Here is an 18,990-nt window from a genome sequence, read left to right on the forward strand (position 1 = left end):
TCTTTACCACTTAGCCACCAGGGAAGCCCAAGACTATTTCTTAAATATCCCTTGCTTCCAACTGGCATTTTGGTAAATATTCATTTTAAGATATTTATAGAGGGTTAGATTTCTCTTTTTAATGTAACTCAAAAATAATACTTTTCCTCCTTTTTAATATAAGCATGTTCTCTAGGATTATGGGCTTCCCTGGTGGCTCAGACGGTAAAGTGTCTGCCTGAAATGTGGGAGACCTGGGTTCAATCCCTGGGTCAGGAAGAACCCCTGGAGAAGGAAATGGCAACCCACTCCAGTACTCTTGCCTGGAAAATTCCATGGATGAAGGAGCCTGGTGGGCTACAGTCCATGGGGTTGCAAAGAGTCGGACATGACTGAGCGACTTCACTTTCACTTCCAAGATTATTAGGGCAAAACCATTTAATCCAATAAATTGTCAGCCCTAAATATCAGATAAAATTTATTTTTAATCTAACCTCATACTTGGACTCATTTAAAGAAGAACAAAATGTTCACAGTAATCTTTGAAATACAGGGTTAAATCACTTACACACTTTCATATATTGTGTGTATTCCCTGGATAAGGACTCTGACAAACCTAGCATGTAATTATAATCTACTAGATACCCTCCACTGTTATGTTCTGCAGATTCAAATATAAGACCAGGAGATCAGTGTCACTAGTGAGAGTAGCAGTAATGTAATTAAACCTTGTAAAATCATGATGTATTCCTACAGTGTTATACTAGGGGGAGAAAGCAGGGAATGATTGACTCTTCTTTGGAGATCCAGTGGAGTCTAGGAAAGCTTCTTGGATAGTTACAAATGTATTTTCAAATAAAGATTGTATCATATGAACCTTTCCAGTAAAGTACTTCACAAAATCTTTCCCTGAGAAAATACTAGTGCCTTGCATTCTGTTAATAAGTATAATGGAGGAAAATCCATAAATGTTAATTCATCAAATAATGAGAAATCTTTGTGTCTTATCCAAATTCTTCCAGTTATGCAACTTACCTCATAAACTATGCAAAACTGTTTGGGAAAGAATTCTAATACATTTAGTCTAGCTAGCATTTACTTAGCTTTAAATGAGAGAAAGGAGAGAGCGATAGAGATGACTTTAAGTATATGAAAGAATGTGCATAGGTTTTATGCAATCATTACACTATTGTATACAAGGGACTTGAGCTTCTGCAGATTTGGGGATCCTGGGGGGATGGGGTGGAGGGTGGTGTTCTAGAAACAATCCTTCTGAGATACGAAGAAGAGCCATGTTTGTCCTAAATGTGCCACAGTATCATTTTGAGCTGTTTGTGAACCTGCTCAATCCAAGGGAACCAGAACAAGAAAAATGGAACACAGAACTACTTGTAAACCACCCAGACAATGCAACTTAATAAAAAGTTTTAAAAATAGTATGTTAGCTTTTGAAAAAGATGAATGTCCTAAACAAAAAAAAAAATGGATTTTTAAAGATTGGGAAATTAATGAAAGATACGTTTTAGACATCATCATAAATGATAGAGAAAATATAAAGATGAAGGAGAGATTCTGAACATGGAAACAGATTACAAATATGTTAATAGAGCATATTGATACTGAGTCAACAGAATATGCCAGTATTGTCCACTTATTTTTAAAATATTAGCAGAAGAGGAATTTTTATCTGGAAAGTCAGATCTCACTGCACCTAACTGTACCAAGGACGATCCAAAGAGATGGTATGAAAGACCAGTGTTGTTAGTACTTTACAAAGGCAAAATACATGAAAACCTGTGTGGTGGTTTAACAGGCAATTGAGAGCTCTGATAAACTCATGGGGAAAATGGAATAGTCAGGTCTGATCTTAGGAATTATGGAAACTGGAAAAAAAAGAAGGATTTGGAGACAAATGGTTTTACTAACCATCTTCTTCAGGCAAAAATATATACACAAGCTCCCCATATTGTATCACTCTGCCTTTCAAATCAAGTTACCAGTAATTGTAGATTATTCCCGCCACCCCCAGGGTCAGAAAAGAGGAAACATTAAGTATTCCAGTTAGAGAATTCTGTTTCTATTGTAAAAGTGTTTTTGAATTCTGACTCCATGACTTATTTTATGAACTTAGGCAGGCTTTCTTCTTAGCTTGTTTTGTTTTTCATTTCTGTATGTCTTAATATGATGTAATAAGTATTAATTAACAGTATTAGCTTCATTGTTTGAGAGTATGAAAAGACACATTCAACTCTCTTGCAGCCCATGGACGGTAGCCCACCAGATTCCTCTGTCCTTGGGATTCTCCAGGCAAGAATACTGGAATGAGTTGCCATTTTCTCCTCCAATAATAAATAAGAAGGTGCAATTGTTACTGAATGCACTTGTGGAAACTGTAGCTTCATTAATAGCTTTTAATAAACAAATATTCAAATCTCAATATAAAAATTTGTCTCTCTCTGACAAATACACACCTCCATACATGGATAATATAAATGGAATAATTAATGTTAATTAATGAAGAATACAAGAAAATGAAATATATGATGAAAGCTTCATCTTCCAGCTCCAGATATATGTGTTTGTATACCAACCTCTAAATAGAGCAAATATTCCCAGGAAGGAAGCAGAATGGGAAAGAGAATGTTGTGTAAGAGATGAGATGATGCCAGGCAGAAAAGACACTGGAAATCCACAAGAGAAGTTTCCCTTAAATGAATGCCTTATTAAAAAAAAAAAAAAACAATTAAGAATCTTCTTATAGAAATAACCCTGAGGGAAGTATATCTCTAGAGGAAAAGTTGATCGCTGAGTTTTTGTTTTGTAATGGATTTGCAAAATTTATTTCCCCCCCAGTTCAAGTTATTTTGAAAGTATCCTGGGATCTAATAACATATTTTGCTTTGCATATCAAACCAGGAAAAGTATTTCCAGAATCTGCGGGCCTTTCATGACCTTTACTCCTATATTCTAGTAACCATCTCTCTCGCCTAAATCACAGACTCTGAATTACACTCCATTCTAAACTGAAAACCAAAGTGGGTCTTTAAAAGCAAGTCATTTCAAATTGTTTCTTAACTTGGAAACTTTTCAGAGCTTCTCGTTTTTCTCAGGGTAAACGTCTTCCAGTGGCTCACAGGATCTTGGCCTCTAGTCCCTTATCTGCCCATGATCTCATATTCCATTTATTTTCTCACTGCCCTAGGCTGCAGCCACACTGGCTTCCATTTGTTCTTAAAACTTTCCTTGAATGCTTGCATCTGCCTTTTCCTTAGTTACTCCATCTGTCTAAAACACTGCTCCGTAAGCACCTCCATGGCTCATCTCTAAACCACTTTCATGAGATTTTTGTTCAATTATCATTTTCTCAATGAAATCAACCTTCATTCTCATATCTGAGCCAGAGGTACCCCTTTGCTTCTTTATCTTACAAGATGATTTTTTTCCAGATTTTTCCATAACATCACTAGTATACTCTACAATTTATTTACATATTTTCCTGATGGTTTATGCTTGTTTCACACAACTGGAATATGAGTCTCATGAGATCAAGGATTTCTTTTGCTGTTTTGTTCATTGATAGCAAATAACTAAAACAGAGCCTCAAACATAACAGGCACTCAGCTAATATTCATTGGACAAATAAGTGAATTAATTAATTCAACTGTAGGTTAAAATGCTGAGAAGTAGGCCAAAATAATTATAAACAAGTTTATGTATATTATTATTGGCATTTTCATATGATTAAGGATAGAGAGATTATTAATTTACTAATGGGATGTCTTATGAAAATTAGTGTTGGTATCTCGCTTCAGACTGCATGCAAAAACTAAATTGCAAACTATATAAATTAATTATAAATATTTTAAATATGTGTGTAATGCAATAACTTTTGTGTGAATGATTATACAGTTTTTCATAGTAGTTAAAATTGCACTAGTTGCATAATAACCTCTGAAATTGTCTGGCTTTCAAATTGATTAAGTTTTATGATCTAGGGCAAGAATACAGCTAAATAGAGAAATTAGTTCTGCTGTTGGTAATTTAGGCAGTTTAGAGTTACACACATAAATAGGAGAAAAATAGCATACAATATTATATGTTATTAATGTTGATTATTTTATGTGAAAACTAGTTTTACCTTGAGGTAAATTCCAAAACAATATTCCTAGAAAGTATTGATCAAGTTGAATACTCTGAAACATACACATGCACACATATGTACAAACAAACACTTGGCCCATTTTTTTGATTGGGTCATTTATTTTTCTGGAATTGAGTTGCAGGAGCTGCTTCTATATTTTTTAGATTAATTATTTGTCAGTTGCTTCATTTGCTATTATTTTCTCCCATCCTGATAGCCAGAGCAATCTTGCGAAAGAAGAATGGAACTGGAAGAATCAACCTGCCTGACTTCAGGCTATACTACAAAGCTACAGTTATCAAGACAGTTGGTACTGGCACAAAGACAGACATAGAGATCAATGGAACAAAATAGAAAGCCCAGAGATAAATCTATGCACCTATGGACACCTTATCTTTGACAAAGGAGGCAAAAATATATAATGGAGAAAATATTATCTCTTTAACAAGTGGTGCTGGGAAAACAGGTTAACCAATTGTAAAAGAATGAAACTAGAACACTTTCTAACACCATACACAAAAATAAACTCAAAATGGATTAAAGATCTAAATGTAAGACCAGAAATTATAAAACTCCTGGGGAAAATATAGGCAAAACATTCTCTGACATAAATCACAGCAGAATTCTCTATGACCCACCTCCCAGAGTAATGGAAATAAAAGCAAAAATAAACAAATGTGACCTAATTAAACTTGAAAACAGGTTTTCTTAACTACAAAACCAAGCAGACTTGCTTAGCAACAAATTGTTCTTCATAATCATAGGATATGCCCCCAAATAATAAAAAAACGATGGCATGAGACCACATCCTACCCAGGGAGCTTGGTAAGTTAATGACTCCTAGTACATGCTCTCTGCACACACACTAAAAAATAACAATTCATGGAAAAGTTGCATTTCAAAATGAAATGCCCTCATTGTACTGAGACCTAACATACATTCTCCTTAGTGTCATGACTGTCCCAGCTTGACCAAGTAGGGACAAGAAAATATCCCTGCCCAAACTGGAAGAGGAACTGAAGTTGGAAACATAATATCTACTTAAGAATGAGTAAGAAAGTGGCCTTTTCCCCATCTCCACTTTTCTTTCCATTGTAAAACGGTAGCCCACTAAGTTCTCAGGACACAGAGCCATATCATCTGCCTGTTTTTAATTCTCACATGTCTTATTCTAATAAATCACATCTTATCTATCATTTTGCCTCTAATTGAATTTGTTCTGTGCTGAGGCATATAGGACTGGAGCTCCTCAGAGCCCCTTGAAATACCATCAAAAGGTCTCACACCACTGTCTAGTGTTTTTCTTCCTTATGGTCAGTCTCAATATTTTTCTTCAGTCATTGGGAAGTCCACACCATGACACTGATAACTATCCATGGATGGTCATACCTTCTGTTTCCTATATATTAGCTGAATTTCCTCCACACCATTCACATGACTTTGTGTCACAGTTTATAGCCACCTCACTTTGTGTTATGGGATGTATCATGTCTCTTTAAAACCCATATATTGAAGTCTTGATCCCCAGTACCTAAGCATAGGAGTGAATTTGGAGATAGAGTCTTCAAAGACGAAATTAAAGTGTCATGAGTTCATATGAGTGGGTCCCAACTCAAGATGACAGGAGATCAGGTCATGGAAATGCTCAGAGGAAAACCTGAATGCTGAGCCAGGGGAATGACAGCCATCTACAAGCCAGACAGAAGCTTCAGAAATAACTATCCTTGCTGACACTTTGACCTTGAATTTTCAGCCTCCAAACTGGAAGGAAATCAATCTCTCTTGTCTCAGCATCTAGTCTGTCATGCTTTGTTAATGGCAGCACTAGCAAATTAATATACCCTGTGTTCTGTAGACAGACAGAATGTTTTGATAATGGGATGAAGCTTTCCTTCTTAGGATACTAGCTTTATTTTTAATTGTTTTTAAGTAACTTTCATAACAAAGTTTAATACACACATAGAAAATGTACACAAAACATAGCTGGACAGGTTAGTGGCTTTTTTACAAAATAAATATACCTGTAAGATCAAATATCTGAATCAAAGAGACTAACCCTACATGAGACATGCTCCTCACCTCTTTTTGCACTCACTATCCTTCAAGTTAACTATATTCTCACTTTTAATGCTATTATTAATGTGTCTGTTTCTGAATTTCACATAACTGGAATCAAAGAATACATTGGCTTCTATGCAAAATATTTTGTGGAACACTATGTTGATATCTGGACATTATGCAGGTGATTGTTTTACTTTGTTTGGATGGTTTAATAAAAAAAATACCATAAAAAAGTGTCTTGTAAACAAATGAAATTTATTCCTCATTGACTGGAAGCAGGATGTCTAAGTTCAAGTTGGGTTCTGATGAGAGCCTGCTTCCTGGATCATAGGTGGCAGTCTTTTTGCAGTGTCCTCACATGATAGAAGGCAAGGTGGTTCTCCTAGATTTACTAGAGGAGCACAGATCCATTTCATGAGGCTAAAGGCAAGCCCTTGTGACTTCTGTTGTTTCATAGTTTCACCAGTATTTAATCTTATAAGGTGTGTTATTACAATTTTTTCTATGCTGGGTTATATGTATAGATACAACTAACTTAATAATTTGCATTTCCCTAATCACTCCTGAAGTTGAACACATGTGACATGTTACTTCATTCTTTGAAAATTTTTGTTCAGAACCTTCCTGTTCATAACCTGTTATTCATTTTTTCATGCAGTTGTGGATTAATTGAGGAATTGTCTAATGCACTGTAATGAATTAGAGTCAAGTAACACGTTTCCCAGTTCTACCACTCACTCCCTTTGTAATCAGGCAAGTCACTTCATGGCACTGTTTCAGGTTTTCCGAAGTAAAAAACTGAGACAATAACATCACCTGTCTCAGCTGTTCCAATGACTATTGACAGCACACCTATAAATATCTGGAAAAAAATGTAAAATACCTGTTGATTATTATTTGGTAAATAGTTAACACTATATATTTTTTATTTATTAATCTTCTAATTACTTGCAAAATAGACTCTATGTTTGGTGGTTTACTAATAACATTGGTATTTTAACAACTGCACTAAACTTAATTAACCTTGAAGTTACCCAATGTGTTTTTTTTTTTGCCTTAAAATTGCTGATTAAAAATCCTTTTAGCTATCATTTCTTCCTCCCTCTTTATAATTTGTTTAGCAATAAGTCAATTCTATCTTTTGAACCCACAAGTTACATACTTTTGCTCTATATAGTCTGATTTTATGCATGTTTAGTCACAAGTTAGTTCTCATTCATGGAAGCTTATTTTCCTTGTACTCTTCTAGATAGTTTCTTTGCAAGTTCTAGTCGTTCCTTTTAATCTTTATAGGCCTGTAGTTTCAATATTAACCTTTATTTCTTTTAACTGTTAAGTGTTTTTTTTTTATTTTTTATTTTTTTTTTTATAATTTGCATCATGTAACTCTAATATGTGATGTTGAGAGTATTCACCTGTATTTTCTTGCAAATTTGCATGAACAGGGACTTTATCTGTGGAAGGTCTTTTAAGTTTGATAGTTGACTTCATGAGAAATAGATGGGGAAACAGTGGAAGCAGTGTCAGACTTTTTTTTTTTTTTGGTTCCAAAATCACTGCAGATGGTAACTGCAGCCATGAAATTAAAAGACACTTACTCCTTGGAAGGAAAGTTATGACCAACCTAGATAGCATATTAAAAAGCAAAGACATTACTTTGCCAACAAACATCCATCTAGTCAAGGCTATGGTTTTTCCACTGGTCATGTATGGATGTGAGAGTTGGACTGTGAAGAAAGCTGAGCTCTGAAAAATTGATGCTTTTGAACTGTGGTGTTGGAGAAGATTCCTGAGAGTCCCTTGGACTGCAAGGAGATCCAACCCGTCCATCCTAAATGAGGTCAGTCCTGGGTGTTCATTGAAGGACTGATGCTGAAGCTGAAACTCCAATACTTTGGCCACCTGATGCGAAGAGTTGACTCACTGGAAAAGACCCTGATGCTGGGAGGGATTGGGGGCAGGAGGAGAAGGGGACGACAGAGGATGAGATGGCTGGATGGCATCACCGACTCGATGGACATGAGTTTGAGTAAACTCCGGGAGTTGGTGATGGACAGGGAGGCCTGGTGTGCTGCAATTCATGGGGTCACAAAGAGTCGGACACGACTGAGCGACTGAACTGAACTGATTGATATTTGATCGTTCTGTCCTGCATTTGTGTTTGTTTGTTTCAGTCCCATGAAGCTTCTTCTAAACTAGGATCCCTTTAAATTCACTTTTTGGCTTGTAATTTGACAGCTCATGAAACCACTGTAAACCTAGACCTGCAAATCGACAAAAGAACAACGTTGACAGGTAAATAAAAAGGGATGAGACTTATGGGCTTAGAGAAGTTCATCCCAAGATATATCACAGGATATATTGATTATTTTGAATCAAGGTTACTGGCAAAATAGGTAATGAAAAAATATATGTTAAAAAAAAGTCTGAACCTCCTTTTCTCCTCAAAAATAGGAAGGAAATATCCCATGTGAAAATATCCTCCTTACACCATGAGGAGAGAAAGTGTCCTTATCAACAGGGGTAGAGAATTCAAGAGTAAGAAAGCTGCATTTAAAAACTATTATTTTTGATTAGTTCATTACCCTGAGCAAAAGTCCCTTTGTTTTGTTAAATTTACACAAATAATTAGGTCTCTGTCTAAAACTGATATAGAAACAGTTTGCTTTGGTTACTTTGGGCGTCTCATTTCTTTGAGACCTCAGTGCGTATGAATTAATTTTTTCCCTCTGTCTTGTGTCAGTTTACTTATGTGACCAGAAAAAAAGAAAAAATCAAGGGAAATGGGGGGAAATTTTCCCCTCTCTGACAGTTCAAGTGCTGGCTTTCAGTGCTAAGGAAGGCATACTTAATAAAGCTGAGTTGAAATAAGTTTTTTACAATGCACTAATTACATTTTAAAGCAATTTTTCAATATTGTAGTGGTTTTTGCCATACATTGACATGAATCAGCCATGGATTTACATGTGTTCCCCATCCCGATCCCCCTTCCTGCCTCCCTCCCCATCCCATCCCTCTGGGTCTTCCCAGTGCACCAGCCCCGAGCACTTGTCTCATGCATCCAACCTGGGCTGGTGATCTGTTTCACCCTTGATAGTATTCTTGTTTCAATGCTGTTCTCTCAGAACATCCCACCCTCGCCTTCTCCCACTGAGTCCAAAAGTCTGTTCTATACATCTGTGTCTCTTTTTCTGTTTTGCATATTGGGTTATCATTACCATCTTTTTAAATTCCATATATATGTGTTAGTATACTGTATTGGTCTTTATCTTTCTGGCTTACTTCACTCTGTATAATGGGCTCCAGTTTCATCTATCTCATTTGAACTGATTCAAATGAATTCTTTATAATGGCTGAGTAATATTCCATTGTGTATATGTACCATAAATTCCTTATCCATTCATCTGCTGATGGGCATCTAGGTTGCTTCCATGTCCTGGCAATTATAAACAGTGCTGTGATGAACATTGGGGTTTTCTAAATATACATTCAACTACAGTGTTCTGAGAAGCATCTTGTCATCTACAGACAATTGATGTAAAGAAATAAAAAATTTTAAAACATACTTTATGTAAATTTTTATGAGTCAAGAGAGGCGACTGGAAGTTTAGTACTGATTTATTTTTCAAAATAGGTAAGGTGAATTTTAAGGTTAAATAAAACCAATTAATAGAAAGAGATCAGACTTACCATTGCCAGAGGTGAGAGATGGAGAGAGGGGAAGTTGGATGAAGGTAGTCAAAAGGAACAAACTTTCAGTTATAAGATAAATATTAACAATTGCTAAGGGTGCAATGTACAACATGATAAATATAATCAACATTGCTGTATATATCAAAGTTATTAAGAGAGTAAATCCTAAGAGTTCTCGTCACAAGAAAACAATTTTTTTTCTATTTAATTTTTTCTTTTTAAATATGTTTACATCTTCTGTTTAATCCATCTGTATGAGATGATGGATTTTCACTAAACTTATTGTGATAATTTCATGAAATATGTAAATCAAATTATGCTGTTCACCTTAAACTTATACAGTTCTGTATGTCAATTATATCTCAATAAAAGAGGAAGAAAAAAAAAATAAAGCAATTTTTCCCCAATAAGAGACAGTCTAAAGCTATGTGACTCATTTCTTCCAAAAAAGGAAGTGTTAATGGTTTTATTCTCCAAGGTGTAAACTGGATTTTCCACTGATATTTATCCTTCTCTATACAGTTCTTTGGCAGAAAGAAATGGCAACCCACTCCAGTATCCTTGCCTGGAAATGGCAGAGGAGCCTGGCAGCTTGCTGTCCTTGGGGTTGCAGAGCTGGACACAATTTAGCAACTAACCACAAAAAGGTCTTTACATTTGGATCGGGGTAAGCAAAGCTTTGTTGAAGGATTCAAAATCCCTGTCCAATGACATGGGTTCTCAGATTTCTTTTTAGTCCAACTTCCTTCGTGGAAATGTCCCCCAAGATAAAGATATACATTTGGACAAATTATTACTGGACTAAGAAAAGTCATTGGATATAGAAAATAAAAATAATAAAATTAGCACTCTGTTTACTTAGAAAGCAGTTTCCCGCTGAACAGTTCTTTCATCAAAGCTTCTTTCACATCTTTGTTCCTCAGACTGTAGATCACGGGGTTCAACATGGGGATCACTGTGGTGTAACACACAGCCACCATTTTCCCCTGCTGCACGGACTCCTCTGAAGGGGGTCTAAGATGCATGAAGAAAAGAGTTGTGTAGAAGATGGTGACAGCTGTCAGATGGGAGCCACAGGTAGAGAAAGCTTTGCGCCTGCCTTCTGTGGATCGAATCCTCAGGATAGCAGGAAAAATATAGAGGTAAGAAATCAGCATGATGAGAAGAGAAAAGGAAAGGTTACATCCAGCCACAACAAACATGGACAGTTCTTTGTTGTAGGTGTCAGAACAAGCCAGCTTAATCAGCGGTGGGTCAGCACAGTAGAAGTGATTAATTTCATTAGGGCACAGAAGACTAGGTTGTAGGTCCACATGGTCTCCATCAGCCCAGTGAGCGCTCCATATGCATAAGGTACCGTGATGAGGGATGCGCACACACTCTTGGACATTCTGCTGCTATAAAGCAGGGGATTGCAAATGGCCATGTACTGATCAAAGGCCATGACAGCCAGGATATTGATCTCCACATGGACCAAGGCAATAAACAAATAACACTGCACCAGACAAGCAGAATAAGTAATGGTTTTCTTCTCTGATAAGAAAATTGCTAGCATGTTGGGAGTCACACTGGACGAGAAGCACAGATCTACAAAGGATAAATGGCTCAGGAAAAAGTACATGGGGGTGTGGAGCCGGGCATTAATCTGGATGAGGACAATCATGCCCAAATTCCCTGCCACCGTGGCTATGTAAATGGCCAAAAACAGCACAAAGAAGAGAATCTGCAATTCCAGGCAATTGGTCAGTCCAAGGAGAATGAACTCAGTCACTGAAGTGATGTTTCTTCTCATAATTTGCTCCATGAGATGAGAGATCTGTGTATTTATATTGGATAACAGGAAAATGAAAAATAAATATTACTATGTCACTCATGACCTTCTTACTAATTTCTTTTCCTTCTCAGCATTTTTTTTCACTCTATTTCAACTTGTGTTCATTCTAAGTAAACATAATCTCAGCCTGGGACTGGAATCTAGTGGTATTCAAGGCAGCTCTTTCTTTTTTGACATAGCTCTCTACTTTCTATTTCCTTATTTTTCATTTCCTATCTAATTAGGATTTATTCACTGTTTTCTTTCTCCAATTTCTCCTTGTCTTTCTTGGCCCTGGTCTTTTATTTGCAAAACATACTTCGTGTGCATACTTGATCCCAGATATCACCCTCAGGTTTACTCATTTTTATCTCCAATTATATAAAGATATGAGAGTTTAAAAGGAAAAAAAAAGATGGAGGATCAAAGGAAATATTTTCCCAAATGACCTTATACATTTTAGATAAGTTTACCTAACCAGTTCCTTATTGGAGAATCCAAAATAATTAAACTGAACAAGTTTGATGCTTTCCAACCTTTTCAGACTCAATAGCATAGGGACCTTCTAGGTGAGGGACTGGAACTTTTGTCTTCACTTTTTCAACAATATACCCATAATTGCATTTCGGCTGTTGGCCAGCTTTTAGATTCTCCTACCAGTAGAACCCTGCTAGGATTCTTTTGCAGAGAATTTCCCACTGCATGGAGTTGGCATTGACGGAAATCCCATCCTCCTGGTCTCTCACTTCTGCACTGTGACATCTGAGGGCCAAGAGTCCTGATTCATAGAGGAATAGGCTGAAATCAGATGCTTGCTCCTATATATCTTACGGAGTAAATTAGTGTCGCAAGGCGCACAAAATGTTTTTGCATTTCATTGACTGCAGTGAACATTAATGATCAGATTGATTCAGCAAAAGAAGACTGACTCTATGAAGTCTGAGCTGCCTAGCCTCCAAACTGCCTGGGTTGCTCTCTAAGCCTGGTATTATGGCAGCACATTGACTTGGAATACGACATGCCTTTCCAGAACAGTTTGCTTGTGCTTAAGATACCTACAGGTGACTTCCGTTGTTGCAAGAAATAAAATAACAAAAGCGCATATTAATAATAACGGCTAAAAGATGAGCATTTGCTTTTCTATGTAGAGTTCATCTATATTCACTAAGAACATGATACAGAAAGTGAATCTTTGAATCTATATATGCACAACCTAAAAGTTGAGATTTATGTTTTATTGGGCAGAAATATTTAGGATTCCAAACCCAGGAGGCAGCCTCCCAAGTTACCTTGAGAAAATTGCTCAGAGGAGAATAGTGGGTGATCTAGGGTAGATAGAATGTTTTGCAATGAAGGGCAGGTAGTAGGAATAAGAGTTTACAGTTAAGAAAAGTTTCAGAATTTATCACTTTTCTTTGTATGGGGATGTGCAAGAATCTGGGCTCACTGAAACCATTCCTTTGACATCCTTCTCAGCTATTTGGGGCCAGTATCCTGCGTTTTCAAACCCTGAGTGTCCTCAGGGATCACCATCTGTGGTGGCTACAGTCTGACAGCTGCTAGCGTTATAGTGTCAGTCACTTGGTCATGTTCAGCTCTTTGCGACCCCATGGACTATAGCCCGCCAGGCTCCTCTGTCCAAGGAATTCTCCAGGCAAGAATACTGGAGGGGGTTGCCATGCCCTTCTCCAGGGATCTTCCCAGCCCAGGGATCAAACCCCGGTCTCCCACATTTCAGGCAGATTCTTTACAGTCTGATCTATCCCGGAAGCCCTCTGACGGCTGCTGCTGCTGCTACTGCCACTGCTGCTAAGTCGCTTCGTTGTGTCCGTCTCTGTGCGACCCCATAGACAGCAGCCCACCAGGCTCTGGCATCCATGGGATTCTCCAGGCAAGAACACTGGAGCTGGTTGCCATTTCCTTCTCCAATGCATGAAAGTGAAAAGTGAAAGTGAAGTCGCTCAGTCGTGTCCGACTCTTAGCGACCCCATGGACTCTTAGCAGCCCACCAGGCTCCTCCATCCGTGGGATTTTCCAGGCAAGAGCACTGGGGTGGGGTGCATTGCCTTCTCCGCTGACGGCTGCTAGATGTCAGATAGTCTTTCTTTCCTTCCTGGCTTCCTCAGGGCTCACGGTCTCACCCTTGTAGGACTGCAAACCACCAGTGACAGTGACATCCTTGGTTTGCTGATAGGGCACGTGGTATTCTATTTCTCAAAATCAAAGTACATTTGGATCTACTTCCATTTAATCATAGGAGCCCAAGTTTTAAATCCATATCTAATGAGGAACAGGACGCTGTAGGGTGGGTTTGAGGATTAAACAAGTGAATATTTATAAAGCACTGAGATCAAGGTATCTTATAGGCCAAGTTCTGATCTAAGCATGTTTAAATAATACCTCATTTAACTCTCAAACCAACCAATAGTATTCTGTCCATCAGAAAAATGTCCAGTATTATAGTTCTCAGGTTTAGCACAGAAGGAAATAATGTATGTGCCATAGAAATGACTGGTAAAAACATGGGCTGTGGAGTCAACTTGTTGAATTTCCCATTCTGGCTTTAGCAATTTTGATCGAAGCACTCAGGACACTGTTTCTTAATATTTCTAGGCTTCATCTTTTTTTTTTTTTTCCCCTCAAAATGGATTACTTATATGTGTAGGGCTATTTTGAGGATTATACAATATAAAGTATGCAATATGGAAAATAATGTTCTCCATACATGTCTGTGTATGTGTGCATACTCAGTCATTTCTGACACTTTGTACCTCCACGGACTGGCTAGTCCTCAATAAAAGGTAGCTATTAGTCATTAAATAAAGAATCATAGAAAATGGCATTCAATATATTTAAATTTCCTTATTATCCACCTAAATGACTTAATACACTTTATAAGTAACAGTACCTAAAATAGTAAATATCCACATTTTTCTGGTCATTGGCATTTCCTTTTTCCATCTTGTCTTTTATGAATCATTAAGTCTAGTTTTCTAGTTTTGGCAATGCACATGATTGTCCATATAAGAAAGTAGAGTTTTGATGGTTATAAATAAATGTATAATACAGAAGTCTACATACCTATGGAGGAAGAGCCATCTTTAGAAAGAATATCAATGTCATGGCTCTTCTGCTCAATAATGCAGGCTGAACTTATATTATTTGTAGATTGATAACATATTCCTAAGAGATTACATATATAGGTGAGCATTAAGTAATTACTTTGTTAGATAATGTTTTTCCCTAAATGAGTTCTCTGGAGAAATAACAACTGGGTACAATGCAGATTTGCCATGGGACCCAACTAATTTCTAGTGTTTTCTTTTGTTTTTTTAGATTCAGTGTCAATATTTTTCTTCATTCATTGGGAAGTCCACATCATAATATTGATGTCTACCATCGATACTCATGCCATATTCTGTTACCTGTAATATTTGCTTAATCCAGTTTAGCACAATGTTTTCCACACAGTTATCATAACTTTGTGCCACAACCTATTACCATCTCACTTTGGGTTATGGGTTGAATAGTTTATTTAATATCTATCGAAATCTTGACTCCCAGTACTTCTGAATATGATTGAATTTGTAGATATAGTTTTCAAAGAGGAAATTAAATCGTGATGGGTTCAGATGAGTGCATCCTAACCCAAGATGACTGGTATCTTTTTTAAAAAAGAAGATTAGGACACAAAAATACACACAGGAAAGACTGTGACAGACACAGGAGATGGTGGGCGTCTATAAGCCAGACAGAAGCTTCAGAATGAAACCAACCCCACTAACACTTTGATCTTGAATTACCATTCTCCAGACTAGAAGGAAATCAGTCTCTTTGGTTTAAGCCACCCAGTCCGTGGTACTTAGTTAGAGCAGCCCTCACAAACTACGTTCTTCCTTCTGCAGACAAAGAGACTGCAAACTACGTTCTTCCTTCTGCAGACAAAGAGACTGCTTTCATATTCAAAGGAAGCTTTGCTTCTTTGAAGAGTAGTAGCATGTTTAATATATTTCAAACCTTTATAGTACACATTCAAAATGTGCATGTAACATAAGTTTACAGCTTATTGAATTTTTACAAAGCAAAAATGCCTTTATGACCAAACCTCTAAACCAAGTAGAAGAACAATACTGCGTCAGACAAACTTCGCATCTCCTGAGTCAGTATCCCTCAAGTTAGATGAATCTTTATTTTTGGCACTCTACATAGTTTGTGTCTTTTTCTGAATTTTGCATAAGTGGAATCAAACAGAACATATTCTTTCGTGTATAGCCTTTTGGTGAAAATTCTGTTGATATCTGAACATTATGTTAATGATTGTTTTAGCTTGTTTGGACAAGCATAAGCAAATGACTTATCAACACCTGACATTTATTTATCACTGTTCTGAAAGCTGAAAGTCTAAGATTGGATTGGGTTCTGATGAAAGCATTCTTTCTGGCTCATAGATGGCTATCTTTTGCTGTGGATCATATAGGTCTTTTTGTTGTACATCACATGGGGCAAGGGATTGCCCTGGGCTCTTTTATGAGGGCAGTAATCCAGTTCATAGGCTTCCCTAGTAGCTCAGAAAATAGAATCTTCCTGCAATGCAGGAGACCTGAGCTTGATCCTTGCATAGTGAATGTCCCCTGGATGAGGAAATGACAACCCACTCCAGTATTCTTGCCTGGAGAACCACATGGACAGAGAAGCCTGGCGGGTTACAGTCCATGGGGTCACAGAGTCAGACACAACTAAGCATGTGCAGGCACTAATTCAGTTCATTAGGGCAAAGCCAAGCCTCAGTGACCTATTCACTACCCTAAAGCCCCCACATCTAAATAGCAATGGTTCTTGTATTACTACTGTAGGTGTAGAGATCAAATTGACAACATTCATTGAATCATGGAGAAAGCAAAGGTGTTCCAAAAAAAATCTACTTCTGCTTCACTGACTACACTAAAACCTTTGACTCTGTGGATCACAACAAACTGCCGAAAATCTTAAAGAAATGCGAATACCAGACCACCTTACCTATTTTCTGAGAAACCTGTATGTCTGTCAAGAAGCAACAGTTGAAACCGGAAATGGAATAACAGACTGGTTCAAAATTGGGAAATGAATGTGTCAAGGTTGTATATTGTCAGCCTGTTTATTTAACTTATATGCAGTATACATCATAAGAAATGCTGAGCTGGATGAATCACAAGCTGGAATCAAGATTGCTGGGAGACATATTAACAACCTCAAATATGCAGATGATGGCCTCTCTTATGGCAGAAAGTGAAGAGGAGCTAAAGAGCGTCTTGATTAGGGTGAAAGAAGAGAGTGAAAAAGCTAGCTTAAGACTCAATATTCAAAACACTAAGATCATGACATCGGTCCCATTGTTCATGCATGCTCAGTCACTTCAGTCATGTCCTATTCCTTGTGACCACTTGGACTGTAGCATGCCAGGCTTCTCTGTCTATGGCAATTCTCCTGGCAAGAATAATGGAGTGGGTTGCTATGCCCTCCTCCAAGAGATCTTCTGGACCTGGGGATCGAACCAGCATCTTTTGTATCTTTTATGTCTCCTGCATTGGCAGGCAGGTACTTTACCACTAGTTCTACATGGGAAGTCCCATCACTTCATGGCAAATAGAAGGGGAAAAAGTGGAAGGAGTGATATTTTATTTTCTTGGGCTTCAAAATCACTGTGGATGATGACTGCAGCCATGAAATTAAAAGAGACTTGCTCCTTGGAAGGAAAGCTATGACAAATCTAGCTAGCATATTAAAAATCAGAGACATCACTTTTCTGACAGAGGTCTGTATAGTTAAAGCTATGTTGTTGTTTCTTTTTGTTTGTTTTGTTTTTGTAGTAGTCATGTATGGATGTGAGAATTGGACCATAAAGAAGGTTGAGCACCAAAGAACTGATGTTTTCAAACTGTGGTGCTGAGTCTTTTGAACTGCAAGACCATCAAACCAGTCAATTCTAGGGGAAATCAACCCTGAATATTCACTGAAAGGACTGTTGCTAAAGCTGAAGCTCCAATACTTTGACCACCCATCTCCTACTCAACAGACATGAATTTGAGCAAACTCCAGGAGATAGTGAAGGACAGGGAAGCCTGGCGTGGTGCAGTCCATGGGGTCACAAAGAATCAAACACAACTGAGAGACTGAACAACAGCAACATAGTATCCATTACATGACTGTACCTAGACTTCTGTATTCTTCCTATTTTTGAGAAATATCTTGAGTGCTTCCTGATATAGCTATTACAAAATACCTTCTTGCTCCTGTCTCTATATGAATATATCCATGCACTTCTGTTTGTTAGAATTTTGGATAGAATTGCTGGTTTACAGATTAGGTATATATTCTGCTTAAACTGATACTGCCAAATAGTTTCACAAACTGGTTATATGAATTACATACCCACTAATGGTATATAAGTAGTTTTGTTTCATGGTCTCACCAATATTAACATTACAAGATGTTTTAAAAAATTTTTGTATGCTAGGTTTGTGTGTAGCTCAGTCAGTAAAGAATTGGCCTGCAGTACAGGAGACCCGGGTTCGATCCCTGGGTTGGTAAGATCCCCTGGAGAAGGAAATGGCAACCCACTCCAGTATCCTTGCCTGGAAAATCGCATGGACAGAGGAGACTGGTGGGCTGCAGTCCATGGGGTCACAAAGAGTCAGGCACGACTGAGCAACTAACACTTACTTACTTACAAATATGTTATAGTTATAGTTTTAATTTGCCTTTCCCTAAACAAGATACCCCACATCGAAGGTAAGAGAAACTCAAGTAAGATGGTAGGTGTCGCAAGAGGGCATCAGAGGACAGACACACTAAAACCATAATCACAGAAAACTAGCCAACTTTATCACAGGACCACAGTCTTGTCTAACTCAATGAAACTAAGCCATGCTGTGTGGGGCACCCAAGACAGTCGGGTCATGGTGGAGAGGTCTGACAGAATGTGGTCCACTGGAGAAGGGAATGGCAAACCACTTCAGTATTCTTGCCTTAAGAATCCCATGAACCGTATGAGAAGGCAAAATGATAGGATTCTGAAAGAGAGACTCCCCAGGTCGGTAGGTGCCCAATATGCTACTGGAGATCAGTGGAGAAATAACTCCAGAAAGAATGAAAGGATGGAACCAAAGCAAAAACAATGCCCAGTTGTGGATGAGACTGGTGATGGAAGCAAAGTCTGATGCTGTAAAGAGCAATATTGCATAGAAACCTGGAAAGTTAGGTCCATGAATCAGGCAAATTGGAAGTGGTCAACCAGGAGATGGCAAGAGTGAATGTCGACATGCTA

At 37.7% G+C, this 18,990-nt stretch overlaps 2 protein-coding genes across 2 annotated transcripts in view; both read right to left on the bottom strand.

Annotated features, from left to right (window-relative positions):
* The window catches only part of LOC122450481 (fatty acid desaturase 2-like protein FADS2B), a 914,319-nt gene that overhangs the window by 431,793 nt on the left and 463,536 nt on the right, over positions 1-18,990 (bottom strand). The window lies entirely within an intron of this gene.
* LOC122450521 (olfactory receptor 5M8-like) lies at positions 10,729-11,666 on the bottom strand. Its single transcript, XM_043482897.1, is given in 2 exon segments — positions 10,729-11,159; positions 11,162-11,666. Coding segments are annotated over 2 exon segments (936 nt in total).

Source organism: Cervus canadensis, chromosome 11 (assembly GCF_019320065.1).
Source record: "Cervus canadensis isolate Bull #8, Minnesota chromosome 11, ASM1932006v1, whole genome shotgun sequence".
Lineage (NCBI taxonomy): Eukaryota > Metazoa > Chordata > Mammalia > Artiodactyla > Cervidae > Cervus > Cervus canadensis.